Consider the following 14,349-nt stretch of genomic DNA (forward strand, 5'->3'; position numbering starts at 1 on the left):
TGGACTGCACTCTCAGCAAGTTTGCAGATGACACTAAACTAGGAGGCGTGGTAGATACACTAGAGGGTAGGGATCGGATACAGAGGGACCTAGACAAATTAGAGGATTGGGCAGAAAAAAACCTGATGAGGTTCAACAAGGACAAGTGCAGAGTCCTGCACTTAGGACGGAAGAATCCCATGCACTGCTACAGACTAGGGACCGAATGGCTAGGTAGCAGTTCTGCTGAAAAGGACCTAGGGGTCACAGTGGACGAGAAGCTGGATATGAGTCAACAGTGTGCTCTTGTTGCCAAGAAGGCTAACGGCATTTTGGGCTGTATAAGTAGGGGCATTGCCAGCAGATCGAGGAACGTGATCGTTCCCCTTTATTCGATATTGGTGAGGCCTCATCTGGAATACTGTGTCCAGTTTTGGGCCCCACACTACAAGAAGGATGTGGAAAAATTGGAAAGAGTCCAGCGGAGGGCAACAAAAATGATTAGGGGTCTGGAGCACATGACTTATGAGGAGAGGCTGAGAGAACTGGGATTGTTTAGTCTCCAGAAGAGAAGAATGAGGGGGGATTTGATAGCAGCCTTCAACTACCTGAAGGGGGGTTCCAAAGAGGATGGAGCTCGGCTGTTCTCAGTGGTGGCAGATGACAGAACAAGGAGCAATGGTCTCAAGTTGCAGTGGGGGAGGTCCAGGTTGGATATCAGGAAAAACTATTTCACTAGGAGGGTGGTGAAACACTGGAATGCGTTACCTAGGGAGGTGGTGGAGTCTCCTTCCTTGGAGGTTTTTAAGGCCCGGCTTGACAAAGCCTTGGCTGGGATGATTTAGCTGGGAATTGGTCCTGCTTTGAGCAGGGGGTTGGACTAGATGACCTCTTGAGGTCCCTTCCAACTCTGATATTCTATGATTCTATGATTCTATGATTATGCATTACAGGCTCTGTGCAAACTGCAGTGAAAGGAACAGATACCTCTCAGGTGATTCACTAACACTTTACCCCTTGCTGTCCATTTCAAATAACTAAGCAGGATACCTACATATGGGCTGTCAGTTTGTAAACCCCTGGAAGATGAGGTTAAGATTTTTCAATGTAGAGTTCCTCATTACAACTCCAGCTTCAAGGCTTCTCCCTCCGTTAGGCCTTGTCTACACTACAAAGTTTTGTCGACAAAAGGAAGCTTTTGCCAACAAAACAGTGAATGTGTACACACTGCAAGGTGACTTTTGGCGGCAAAAATGGCCTGTTTTGGCAACAAAATAAAAACACCCTGATGAAAGACATAAGGCTTTTTCCTCTAAATTTTTGTTGACAAGACACCACGCTTGATTTTATTGCTTTAACTGGCCTCAGGAAGTGTCCCACAATGTCCATCGTGACCACTCTGGTCAGCAGTTTGAACTCCACTGCCCTGCAGCCAGGTAAACAACCATCCGCCCCTCCCCATTAGAAGCCCCGGGAATTTTTAAAATTCCATTTCCTGTTTGCTCAGCGTGGAGAAGTCTCATAGCATCTTCCCAGGTGACCATGGCAGGTTATCGCACCAAACACTGTCCTGCTTGGACTACTACGGAGCTGCTGGATCTGCTCAGTATTTGGGGAGAGGAGGCTGTGCAGTCCCAGCTGCGCTTGAGCCGTAGGTATTTTGATACCTACAGGCAGATTTCTCAAGGCTTGTATGAAAGGGGCTATGATTGGGACACGCTGCAGTGCAGAGTGAAGATAAAGGAGCTGAGGCAAGTGAGAGAGGCAAACTGTCACTCCAGTGCTGCACCTAAGACCTGCCAGTTCTACAAGGAGCTGGAAGCTATTCTTGGTGGCGCCAAGAGCCCCGTGGATACTTCCCCGTGGATACCTCCACCGCCAAGAGCCCCGTGGATACTTCGGCGGGCCTGGACGTGGTAGAAAGAGCACCTAACCCAGAAGATGAAGAATTGACAAAAAAGTGGAGTTAGATGACAATGTGGAGCTCTTGGGGGGGGTTGTCCGGTGGGGCAGGCAACCAGAAACTGTTCACCACTCCAGAGGTGTCTAGCCAGTCTCAGCAGTTGCTCTCCGGCGAGCAAGAAGCAGGAGAGGAGACGCCTGGTAAGTGGCTGTGGTTTGTGTAGAGTGGAGGTCGGTTTAGGGTATAGAAATGTAGAGGCTGGCTGTGTTTCTGTGTGCTGGACATTTCCCTGTGTAGCTAATCAGTACAGCGGAACAGGGTGTTGATGCACACCAAGGTCTCACGGGAATCCTCCAGAGAGATCTCCAGGAAAGTTTCCTAGAGGTACTCGGCAATCCTCTGCCGAAGGTTCCCTGGCAGAGCTGCTTTGTTCTTCACCCCATGGTAGGAAAATATCCCATGTAGGGACCAAAGCGCACACAGGCGAGAAGCATAGGGAGCAGGGCAGAAGCCACAAACATGTAGTAGATGTACCCTCGCTTCCCTGATTACCCTTAGCAGCAAGGCCGGCTCTAGCTTTTTTGCTGCCTCAAGCAGCAAAAAAAAGCGCCGCCCCCGAGCCCCCCCCCCCCGGGCCCGCCCCCCCCCGGCCCCCCCCCCGCGGAATGCCGCACCGCGCTCCCCCCGCCGCCCCTTACCAGGTGCCGCCCCAAGCATGTGCTTGGGTGCCTGGTGCCTGGAGCCGGCCCTGCTTAGCAGTGAGATGTCTGCTAGAATGACCCCCACCTGTGGAAAAGTGTGGGAGAATTTTAGATTTTTTTCACTAGTCAGCTGAACCACAACCCTTTCAGAGCGCTCTTTTCCCCATATGGAACGCCCCCTCCCCCTGCCCCCGCCACCATGCTTTGGATGTTCGCAGAGATATGTGCCTGCCAAGGGTCAGTGACAAAGTGATTTTTATATTGCAAAAGGTTTATTTTACAGAAATGTTTGAATCCTGTGTGTGAATTTAACAATCCCACTTCTGTGCATCATCCCCAGTGCTTCAGCAGATGTGGCCTTCAGGAACACCCCACACAGACCAGCCGAGCGTCTCCACTAGATAAGAAAGCTCCCAAGACGGAGCAAAGAAGACATGTTCTGGGAGGTACTGCACTTCTCCAATGCAGAGAAAAGGGAACGCAAGGAGTGGTGGGAAGCCGAAAGGCAGAACAGAAAAGAAAATCAGGAGTTTAAGAAGCTACTGAGCAGATGATTAAAGTAATGGAGGAGCAAACGCAGATGCTGAAGTCCTTAATAATGCTGCAGACTGAGCAGATCCATGCCCAGCCTCCCCTGCAGCACATTCAGAACCATGGGTGGCGGGTATTGTAGTCAAGGGGAGGCTTCGCCTCCCCAAACAACCTACCGAGGCCCCACCCCCATGCCAGCATGCCTCCTGAAGGGACTCGGGGCTGCCAGGGCGGCTGGTGCTGGGCAGTGCTGCCGGCCCAGCACTCCAGGACTGGCTGCCTGAGCACTGGGGCTGGGAGCATGGCGACTCCACTGACCGGCTGCCTGAGCACTGGAGCTGGGAGTGCGGTGGCCGCACTGCCCAGGGGCTGTGGGCATTGAGGCTGCGGTGCATCAGGGCTGGGGCCTTGCCCCTTGCCCCCGGCCATCTGGCGCTGGAGCTGAGGGGCAACAGTGGGGTGATTTGGGCTCCTGCGCGGGGGGTGGGAGAATAAGGGGAGTGGTGGAGCCTCAGGCACAAGGGGAGTGAGCGAGGGTTAGCCTCTCCAGGCGGCTAGGTTACCAGGTTCAGAATTCTTTTCCGTGCCTCCCCCCAACTCCACCCGCACAGTCCTTTCCACTTTCTGGGAATTCTCAGTTTCCCCTTCAGTCCACCCCCTTGGGACAACTTTCAAAATAATAACTGGACCTACACACAGCTCTGAAAGTTGGCCCTTCCTGGTACCTCTTTACCTACCAAGCGCCTGTATGTGTGTTGTTTCTTGTGCAATAAAAGCAAAGTTTTTGAATGGTAACTCATCTTTATTTGTTTCCTAGAAATTCAGATAGCAGGCACTACCAATACATAAACAGGCAGTTTAATCATTTGCTTACTGGAATGTAAGGCCCCAAATGTCACCATTACTTCTTAGGAAAACTACATGTAATATAACATTGCAGCACCAATCACAGAGATATACATTACTGGTTCTCATTTTCAAATTGGTGTCTAAAAGCCTCCCTGATTCAAATTGCCCCCTTCTGGGCTCCTCTGATAGCCCTGGTATCTGGCTGCTCAAAATCAGCAGCGAAGAGGTCCACCCCTGAGCAAACTTTTCACCCTTAGCTTCACAAAGATTATGCAATATAACACACACAACTATGACCATGGGATTATTATCCTCATTAAGGTCTAACCTGCCATAAAGGCATCACCAGTGTGCCTTTAATCTGCCAAAGGCACATTCCACTGTCATCTGGCACCTACTCAGCCTGTTGTTGAACCGCTCCTTACTGCTGTCCAGGTTTCCCGTGTACGGTTTCATGAGCCCCGGCTGTAAGTGGTACACAGGGTCTCCCAGGATCACTATGGGCATTTCAACATCCCCTACTGAAATCTTCTGGTTTGGAAAGAAAGTCCCCGCTTGTAGCTTTCTATACAGGCCAGTGTTATTGAAGATGTGTGCGTCATGCACCTTCCTGGACCACCCCGCGTTGATGTTAGTAAAACACCCATGGGTCAGCCACAAGGTCCTGCAACACCCTGGAGAAGTGCCCCTTCCTATTGATGTACTCAGTCACAAGGTGATCTGGTGCCAAAATTGGAATATGTGTGCCATCTATCACCCCTCCACAGTTAGGGAAACCCATTTCTGCAAAGCCGTCCACTATTTCATGCACATTTCCCAGAGTCACAGTCCTTCATGGCAGGATGTGATTAATTGCCCCTCACACTTGCATTAACACAGCCCCAGTGGTCTACTTCCCAACTCCAAATTGATTTGCGACCAACCAGTAGCAGTCTGGAGTTGCCAGCTTCCACACAGCAATCACCACGTGTTTCTACACCATCTCTCATTCTGGTGTCCTTGCATCACAGTGCTGGGGCGAGCTCCACACACAGTTCCAGGAAGATGGCTTTCCACATCTGAAAGTTCTGTAGCTACTGCTCATCATCCCACACCTGCATGTGGATACAATCCCACCATTCTGTGCTTGTTTCCCAAGCCCAGAAGCAATGGTCCTCCCTATGCACCTGCTCTTTGAATGCCAAAAGCAATCTAAGGTTGCTCCTATCCAGATCACACACAATGTCAGGCACCTGGGAGTCTTCTTCAGTTAGGAACTTCGCGATTAACTGCACTGCCATCCGTGATGTCTTCATGACAGTTAACAGAGCATAGGAGAGCAGGGTGGGATCCAACCCTTCACACAGAGAAGGGCCATTGAAAATTGCCGTGAAAGAAAGCCAGAAGCCCATGGAGTGCTGGGACAGAAAGCAATGCAGCATGGGACATTGAGCCTGGTTCCAAGATGCACCACGAACCACTCCGCCTTCCCACAACACCTAACGACAGAAGGTGTTGAGCAGGACTGTGGGATAGGTACCCATAGTGCATTGCTCACACTGTCGATGATAGTGCCCCAACTGTGACGTGCTCTGCTGACAGAGGGAGCAAGTGTGAACATGACATTCTGTTTTTTATTATGCCAATTTTTATGTGTCAACATCACTTTTGTCGACAAAACTTGGTAGAGTAGACAAGGCCTTAGTCTACTTTTCCAAGCACATTTTTCCTTCTTAAACAATAACCAGTGACAGTAGGGGCACAGCCAAACCCAAGTGCATGGGGTGTACTCTGAGCAAAGGAACAAATGATATTCCTACACGTGTAAGCAGGCAACCACTATCAAGCTGTTTTCTTTGTTTCTTCAAATGAAGGGGGAAATGACTCCTGGGCTTGAACTGAACCCCCCCGGTCCGCTGTCACCAAGGCACTCAGAATCCACATGCAAATCCAATTCTTGCAAATGGCCTCCAGCTTTATACTGGGCCAAGCCAGAACCCACATTGAAATCCACAAACTTGGGAGTGTTCATAAACCAGATCCAAAGTGTGCACCTTCAGTCTGTCTCTAGAGGAAAAAAAATAAAGGCCAAATTCTGCTCCCAGTTACACCAGTGCAACCCCAGTGAAGCTAATGGGGTGCCACTAAGGGAGGTGAGAGCAATATTTGGCCCCTGATGCAAAAAATCTGAGGTTATCTCACAAACTATAAAATCCCACCACTACTTTTAAATGTCTGGATAGAGTAGACATCTGTGTAGGGCTGAGGTCACCACATTAGAATCCATACACTTCAGCTTGATTTGGGCCCTTCTTCTTTGGGACTCCATTATTTTTACACCTGTTTGTCCTTAAATGTTGCCATCCTATATATCTAGAAATGATAGTACCTGAATCTCACAGATCTGAGTGTACAGCACTCCACTTTGTACAGGTGTGCATTCGGCCCTGGCAAAAGGTACCCAATGGGCAGTCTGATAAGTACCAAAGCAGTGGTGGCAGCACACCAGTGGGTAGGCAACTGGTGTGCTGTGATCTGTGTTCATAATGATCTCCCTGGTGCCTTGTGCACATCCCACCTGTTTGCTGTGTCCACCCACTGTCTCTCGTTACATTGCATGTAAGTGCTTTGGGACAGGGACCAGCTTTGCAGGTGTTACCGTAATACAACTAATAAATAGCACTAATAATCACAGCCCTAGAGTGATGCGCTCATCTTAGCTACAGAGCAAGTAGAGCATTGCCAGCTTCCCACACACTGTCCTACTGTATGCCTCATGCCTTTCTCGGAGGCACCGACCCTAGGAGTGAGGGGCTGCTTCAGTCCTCGGCCATTATTCTGATGCTGCCATCAAAGGCACATCCTGTGATGTGGCTGTTGCCTACTAGGAGCTGAGCTAAGACCCCTTATCTCCATCTATCACATCCAGTAGCACCCCCCAGCAGCTCCTGATCCCATCCCCAGCAGAAGCCCCCAGGCGGGGGAAGCCCCAGCGCCCCCACCCTTCCAAGCAGAAGCTGTGGGGTGGCAGGGGAAGCCCCCATGCCCAACCCCATTTCCCAGCAGAAACACAGGGCAGGAGAAGCCCCAGGCCCCAACCCTGGTCCCCCGCAGAAGGGGGGAGGGCTGGCAGGGGAAGCCCCAACACCGGGACCCCGCTGCAGCCCTGGGACTGGAGGAGCTCTCACTTCCCGCTATGCCCCAGATCAAGGTGCAGGGACAGAGCTTCTCCAGTCTTGGGACCGCAGTGTGGGGGTGAGAAAGGAGCAAAAGGGGTTGTGGGGTTGGGATAGAGGGACCCTGGGTGGAACAGGGGCAGGCCCCAGGGAAGGGGCAGTGGGTGTGGCCACAGGCAGAAAGGTGCCCCCCACGTGCTCTGGCCCAGGACCCCAGGAAACCTTAATCCGCTTCTGATCACATCCCAGGTACCACAGAAAATAAATAACAATCATACCTAGCTTCCCCATCAGCAGATCTTAAAGCGCTTCACAGAAGAGCTCAGTATCAGAATCTCCATTTTACAAATAGGGACCCTGCAATGCCAAGAGAAAAAGTGACCCAGCAAACTGATGACAGAGCTAGGACTAGAACTCAGGTCTCCTGAGTCCTCATGCAGGGTGCTCTTCACTAGGCCACACTGCCTCACTTGTGTACAGTTGTCTGCAGATGGTGAGGATGTTAAATCAGTAGTGACTTAGATTAAAGTGGATGACCTAGAGGTGAAAGCCTCCATTTCCCATTCCCATTCCTCTCAGCCATCCATTTCCCTTTCCTTTTAAACACACTTTATCCTTAGCTTCTTGTTCCCTGTCATGTGTTAGGTTTTCTTTAATTTTTCTGTCAGGATTTGGCACAGGTGGCATTTCCCTTCATTAACAGCCCTTTCATCAGAAAAAAAGTGGAATTCCCCCCTGCCCCCAAACAATGAGATCTGCATTTCCTAGAATTTTTTTTAAAAGGGTCATTTCCTTTCTGAAACAAAAGGCATTTTTTGCCTCTGACTGCCTTCGCTGTATGTGCTGAGAAAGGGAGCAGGTTTGAGAACCACGGTCCTAATAATGGTGTTTACTGCCACAGTGCATTTTAACCACATAGTGTAGTATGTTTGCAGGATGCAAATTACAGATTCATAATTGTGAATATTTACACAAGAAATCTGAGTCTGAGAATTATGCTCTCCAGTCACAAAACCGAGATGGTGTCCAGTCAAATTAGCTCAAACTTCAAATTCGGAATAAATCATTTTGAGAAGATGGTGATTGATTTGCGGACCAGAGGTGAAGGATGAAATTCACTAAATGATTAATTCAGAGAATTTCAGATGAAATTCAGAGTGTTACAAGTTGGTCTCTCAGCAAAGATAACAAAGCACTTTGGGGCAAAAGATGATCTCTGAACTGCCAATATAATTTCTTGTAGGTCCAGGGACATAATGATGTTGCTTGGTTCACAACAGAGCTACACTTGGGGGACAGTGTTAAACGCAGGGTAAAGTGGACATTGATAAATTAGAGGGGGAAATGGGGATTTCCCTACATGCCCCTGAATTTCCCCAACAGCCTCCAAGGGGTCAACTAGCTACATTTACAGTGTTGCCAATTTAGTCATTGATTGGAAATTTGAATTGAAATTGAAACATTAATCCGCACTTTAAAAGCATCTACAGTATATGATAAAATACTTGTACTTGAAAAAGCATAACAGGTTTGAAAAGTATGAACAAACACTAGCTTCCTCACACAGCAGTTGTTTTTTATGACAATGTTGGTGCATTTGTTTTGGTGATGTTGTCCAACCTAATAATTTCAAATTATAATTTGTAAGCAAGGTCTGAATGAGCTCTTTCCTGACAGCAAGTAATGAGCTGGGGGGAGGAGGGAAGGCTTCAGGACCAGACTGTATTTAGATGAACATACCTACTCTGCCTTCGTATACAGCAGACAGAGATGTGTTCCCCAAGAGATCAGTTTTAGCTGGTGTTGGGTTACAAATCACTTTAGTACTGAATGCAGGGGTAATGAAATGTTGTTACTGTATGAGTAAAGGGCAGCAGAACTGTACTTAGCCTATCCTGGTTGAGAGGGTCACATTTGGTGCTTAATTTGTGCCAAGTCTGAGCCCTGGCACATCTAGGCTTGGTGTTCATAGCCCCAAGACCTCTGGGCTTGCCACATCAGTTATGAAAGTAAAAAACTTTCTTGAGCCCTGGCACCTCTTTCATTACAAATTAAGCATTGGTCATGCTTGACTGAACTGCACTCACTATGCAAGGGTTTTGGAGAGAGGATGGGGACAGGTGTTTTTTTTGGTGGTGTGGGCTCTGCCTAAGAATCACAGGCACTATTTGACCTGCCCCCCTCCCTTGTTTAAAGATAGAGATGATTAGGCTCCATAGAGAGTCTTTTGTTTTTGAAGTGACCACTAGATCTGAAATCACTGACCAGGTCTGTGCTTAGACCTGCTGTGTGACAGCATTTCTGTGGAAGACCCTGCTCAGCCTGCACTAGCAGTGAGGTTCCCCCATTGAGAGCTGAAATCACTGAGAGTTCAGTAAAACCTCAATAGACCGACTCACCAAGGTCACAGTGGCAGGTGGCAGCAGAAGGTGATGGCACAGGGCCATTGGCAACAGAGCAGTGGAGTGAACGGTGGCATAATGAACAGTGGCCAGAGCAAGCAGCTGCAGTGAGTGGCTGAACGAACAAGCAAGGTGCCTTCATCTCCCCACCCTGCCAGAGTGGGAGGTGAACTCATGTGAAAGCACCTCTGAACTCTGAGTCTTCACTGACCCAGGACACCAACTATGAGTGGGGTGGGGTGGAAGGAGAAGGATGGGCATATTTAAGGAACATCTCATTGTTGGACTATGTTTTAGTGACTTTGTTCCAGAATGCTAGATTTGTGACTAGGAAACTTATCAAAATATACATTCCTAGTGGGCCAAGATTTTTAAAATGCATTATTTGCCAAGGTCATTGTCTCACATTGTCACTATCTTGAGAGGCCATTATCGTGGGGAGTTTCTGTACTAAACATTTTTATTATATTATAATTACTTTTTACATAAGAACATACAAATGGTCATACTGAATCAGACCAAAGGTCCATCTAGCCCAGTATCCTGTCTTCTGACAGTGGCCAATGCCAGGCGCTTCAAAGGGAATGAACAGAACAGGCTAATTATCGAGTGATCCATCCCCTGTCGTCCACTCCCAGCTGCTGGTGAACAGACGCTATGGACACTCAGAGTATTGCATTCCTGCCCATCCTGCTAATAGCCATTAATGAACCTATCCTACATGAACTTATCTAGCTCTTTTTTGAACCCTGTTATAGTTTTGGCCTTCACAACGTCCTCTGGCAACAAGTTCCACAGGTTGACTGTGTATTGTGTGTTGTGTGAAGAAGTATTTCCTTTTGTTTGTTTTAAACTTGCTGCCTATTAATTTCATTAGCTGACCCCTACTTCTTGTGTTATCTGAAGGAGTAAATAACACTTCCTTATTCACTTTCTCCACCTCTGTCATATCCCCCCTTTGTCGTCTCTTTTCCAAGCTGAAAAGTCCCAGTCTTTTTAATCTCTCCTCATATTGAAGTTGTTTCATACCCCTAATCATTTTAGTTGCCCTTCTCTGTGTACCTTTTCCAACTCCAATATATCTTTTTTGAGATGGGGCAACCAGAACTGCATGCAATATTCACGATGTGGGCGTACCATGGATTTATATAATAAAAGTGGAGGAGCTTGGTTTGCCAGACTGATCAGCAAACCAATGCTGACAACCTAGGTGAAAAGGCTGCAAAATACCAAGCCTTTGGACTGCATCGACATGCAGAAAACTTTATAAGCCAGTCACTGTCAAAGCCAATTTTAGAAGTACTTAATGAGGCTGTTAAGAATGCTAGAAACACAATACAGTTTATGCAGACAAACATGGCTGTCACATCATACTTTCTATTTAGGCAAGAGATACCACACACTACAAACTGGAGGTCAATGTTAAGTGCATTGTCACTTGTTAATCCTGAAGTTGGACACTGATTCTGACCAAGACCGGCAAATGCTCACTATCTTTCTGCAAGAAACTCAACTGACTGGTTAGAAGCATGTGATGTGACAGTGAAAGACTCAGCAGTTTAAAACGTGAAGAACTCTCTCATCGCATTCAGAAAATTTGCGTACATGGCCGAGGAATGCACTAATGTAAATGGGCGTCAAGTATTAAGTCATTGCATACATTATCTTGATGTCAGTGGTAGGCCAGTAGATGCATTTCTAGATGTTCAGGTTATAAAAAACACATTGACTGCATTTGTGACAACCCACACCTTAGAAGAGTTAAATGCTTGTAGATTGAACCCCAAAGAGATGGCTGCTTTTGCATTTGATGAAGTTGCAAACTTCTCTGGAAGACAGTGGAGTATAAACTTTGCTCAGAGAAAAGTGTAACCCTAATCTCTCCTATACACACTGCAGAGGTCATCTATTCCAAATAGCACTAGTACGAGCTGCAGAATCTTCAAAAGACATTTAAAAAGCCATAAATTAAATTTCTTCATTATACTTTTTTTTTTCCAGCAAGAGTCCAAAAGGACTGAACATCTTAAAGTTCAAATGAGTCCAACCTGGGAAAATCTGCAGGCTTTCTCATAAACAATCCATGGTTGTTGTCTTAAAATTACTGCAACCATTATTATTGGCTCTGGAAAGTATCTACCGAGATGGGATGGATCTAAATAGTGAGACTGGTGGACTACTTTTGCTACTAAGTTCAGAGAAGACTTTTGCCAATCTCTCTCTTGTAAGTCTACTGTTGAAACCACTTGGATCATTAAACAATGCCGTCCAGGCATCTGCTACAACAGTAGTAGATCTTTGTCCAGCAATAGAAGCTACACCTGGATCAATCAGAGAGATAGCCATTGAAAATGTACTGGAAGAAGCAAGGATTTCAGTTCAGAAGTTGACTAATTAAGGCACTTAATATTGACTCCTTAAGTGAAGAGAATAAATGCTTCTTGTTAAGCCAGCTGAAAAAGTACACAGATTTGATACTTACAAATCTACAACAGCAACTTTTGGATTCTACTCAACCTTCACGTAGCTATTACAGATGCCTGTCTCATAAAACACCGACAGCTGAGTGGAGAGTGAGGCACTACCAGCAATGGGGCTTCCATGTAATCAGGACAGAATAAAGAATTTGAACACAGAGTGGAATATCATATGATGAGCAAATGAAAATTTGACTTCAACTTCTTTATTATCACTAGTGGTTCGACCCAAACTTTGTGCTATGTTTCCTGGAATGAAAAAAGTAGGAATTCATCTCTTGCTACTCCCAGGCATAACAGCTACAGCTGAGCATTCTTTTTCCTCATTGAATAGAATTTTGTGTTTGAAAAGGAGTCACCTTCCAAGTTCTGCCTGATCATGAGCATATCATGAAGGACTGGAAGTGTCGGACACATGAGAAGTCACCAAAGATGAACGCACTGCCTTCGAGAAGTTCATTAACAGAGTTGTGCAAAATTACAAGAAGAAACCAAGAAGGATGTAGATGTAGTGCTTCATAGTAGGCTTGAGTAGCCAGCTTTAATTTGTGTGATATTTTAAAACATGAGTTAAATCTAATAAAATGGTCGTGAAACATTTTTCAGATTTTACTATCATGCCATACAACCCACCTGCGCCCTCACGGTCTCACCCCTCATCAGCCATCACCCCTTCTGTATATTCAAACACCCCTCTAATTTCAATTTCCAGGGAAAACACTCGGGGGGGGAGGGTTAGTGAAGGATGACAAAAATGATAAGGGGATTTTACATATGAGGTGTTAAGTTAACAACGTGTACAACTTACAAGAGACAGAGAGTGAGGACTGTATAAAAACATTTGAGAGGCAGTGACACTGGGGAAAGGGAGATGAAAAGTTTACAGGCATAGATAGATGGTGGAATAAAAGAGGAAGTGGCTTCCTGAGTGGAAAACCCACTTGAGATTTTTCAGCTGGCCAACTAGTTTCTTGGAGCAGAGCAATGGGTTTGTTGAGTTACTGACCCTCTAGCTGAAGCCATCAGTGCACAGCAGGAACCAACATTGCTCAGCTGGTTTATCCTATTTATTACTGGAATAAGAGTGAATTTATTGATTAATAGAGTCATCGCTTTTAAAGTCAGAAGGGCCTAAACTGATCATCTAGTCTGACCTCCACCATAGAACCTCATCCAATAACTTCTGCATCAAGCCCATCACTCACTTATTTATTTAGATCTAAATAATAACGAAAAAGACTCCTAGGTGCCCTAGCATATCATTAACCCATACACGGAAATGCCAACAGCACGACAGCTTCAACAGGGGCTCAGCTAACCAGCCAGTCACAAAAATTCCCTTCTTCCCATTCATTGTGGTGGGAAGCACATACACAGGCCTCTCCAACTGTGGAGCCTAGTGGAATTTACACTAGGGGAGGGTTTGCTAATTTAAACAAAGGAAATGGGTAGAATGGCCTGGGGGTAGGGGCAGGGATTATGATGCACAATGCAAAGTAATGCATGTTGGAAAACATAATCCTAACTATACATATAAAATGATGGGGTCTAAATGAACTGTTATCGCTCAAGAAAGAGATCTTGGAGTCATTCTGGATAGTTCCCTGAAAATATCCACTCAATGTGCAGCAGCAGTCAAAAAAGCAAACAGAATGTTGGGAATCATTAAGAAAGGGATAGATAATAAGACAGAAAATTTCATCTTGCTTCCATATAAATCCATGGTACACCCATGTCTTGAATACTGCATGCAGATGTGGACACCCCATCTCAAAAAAGATATATTGGAACTGGAAAAGGTTCAGAAAAGGGCAACTAAAATGACTAGAAGTATGGAACAGCTGCCATATGAGGAGAGATTAATAAGACTGGGACTCTTCAGCTTGGAAAAGAGACGACTAAAGGGGGATATGATAGAGATCTATAAAATCATGATTGGTGTGAAGAAAGTAAATAAGGAAGTGTTATTTACTCCTTCTGATAACACAAGAACTAGGGGTCACCAAATGAAATTAATAGGTAGCAGGTTTAAAACAAACAAAAGGAAGTATTTTTTCACATAATATACAGTCTACCTGGGGAACTCCTTGCCAGAGGATATTATGAAGGCCAAGACTATAACAGTGTTCAAAAAAGAACTAGATTAATTCATGGAGGATAGATCCATCAATGGCTATTAGCCAGGATGGGTAGGGATGGTGTCCCTAACCTCTGTTTGCCAGAAGCTGGAAATGGGCGACAGGGGATGGATCACTTGATGATTACCTGTTCATTCCCTCTGGAGCACCTGGCATTGGCAACTGTCGGAACTAAGACAGGATACTGGGCTAAATGGATCTTTGGTCTGATCCA

At 46.3% G+C, this 14,349-nt stretch overlaps 1 protein-coding gene across 1 annotated transcript in view; it reads right to left on the reverse strand.

The window, feature by feature from the left end:
• Positions 1–4,470, reverse strand: part of LOC117880071 — a 44,579-nt gene extending 40,109 nt beyond the window's left edge. The window contains exons 1-2 of the mRNA XM_034775783.1: positions 4,389–4,470; positions 1,850–1,908 (exon numbers count right to left, since the gene is read on the reverse strand). Coding sequence (XP_034631674.1) covers positions 1,850–1,908; positions 4,389–4,470 — 141 coding nt within the window. The remainder of the gene's footprint in view (positions 1–1,849; positions 1,909–4,388) is intronic.
• Positions 4,471–14,349: the final 9,879 nt, after the last annotated feature.

Source organism: Trachemys scripta, chromosome 7 (assembly GCF_013100865.1).
Source record: "Trachemys scripta elegans isolate TJP31775 chromosome 7, CAS_Tse_1.0, whole genome shotgun sequence".
NCBI classification, from domain to species: domain Eukaryota; kingdom Metazoa; phylum Chordata; order Testudines; family Emydidae; genus Trachemys; species Trachemys scripta.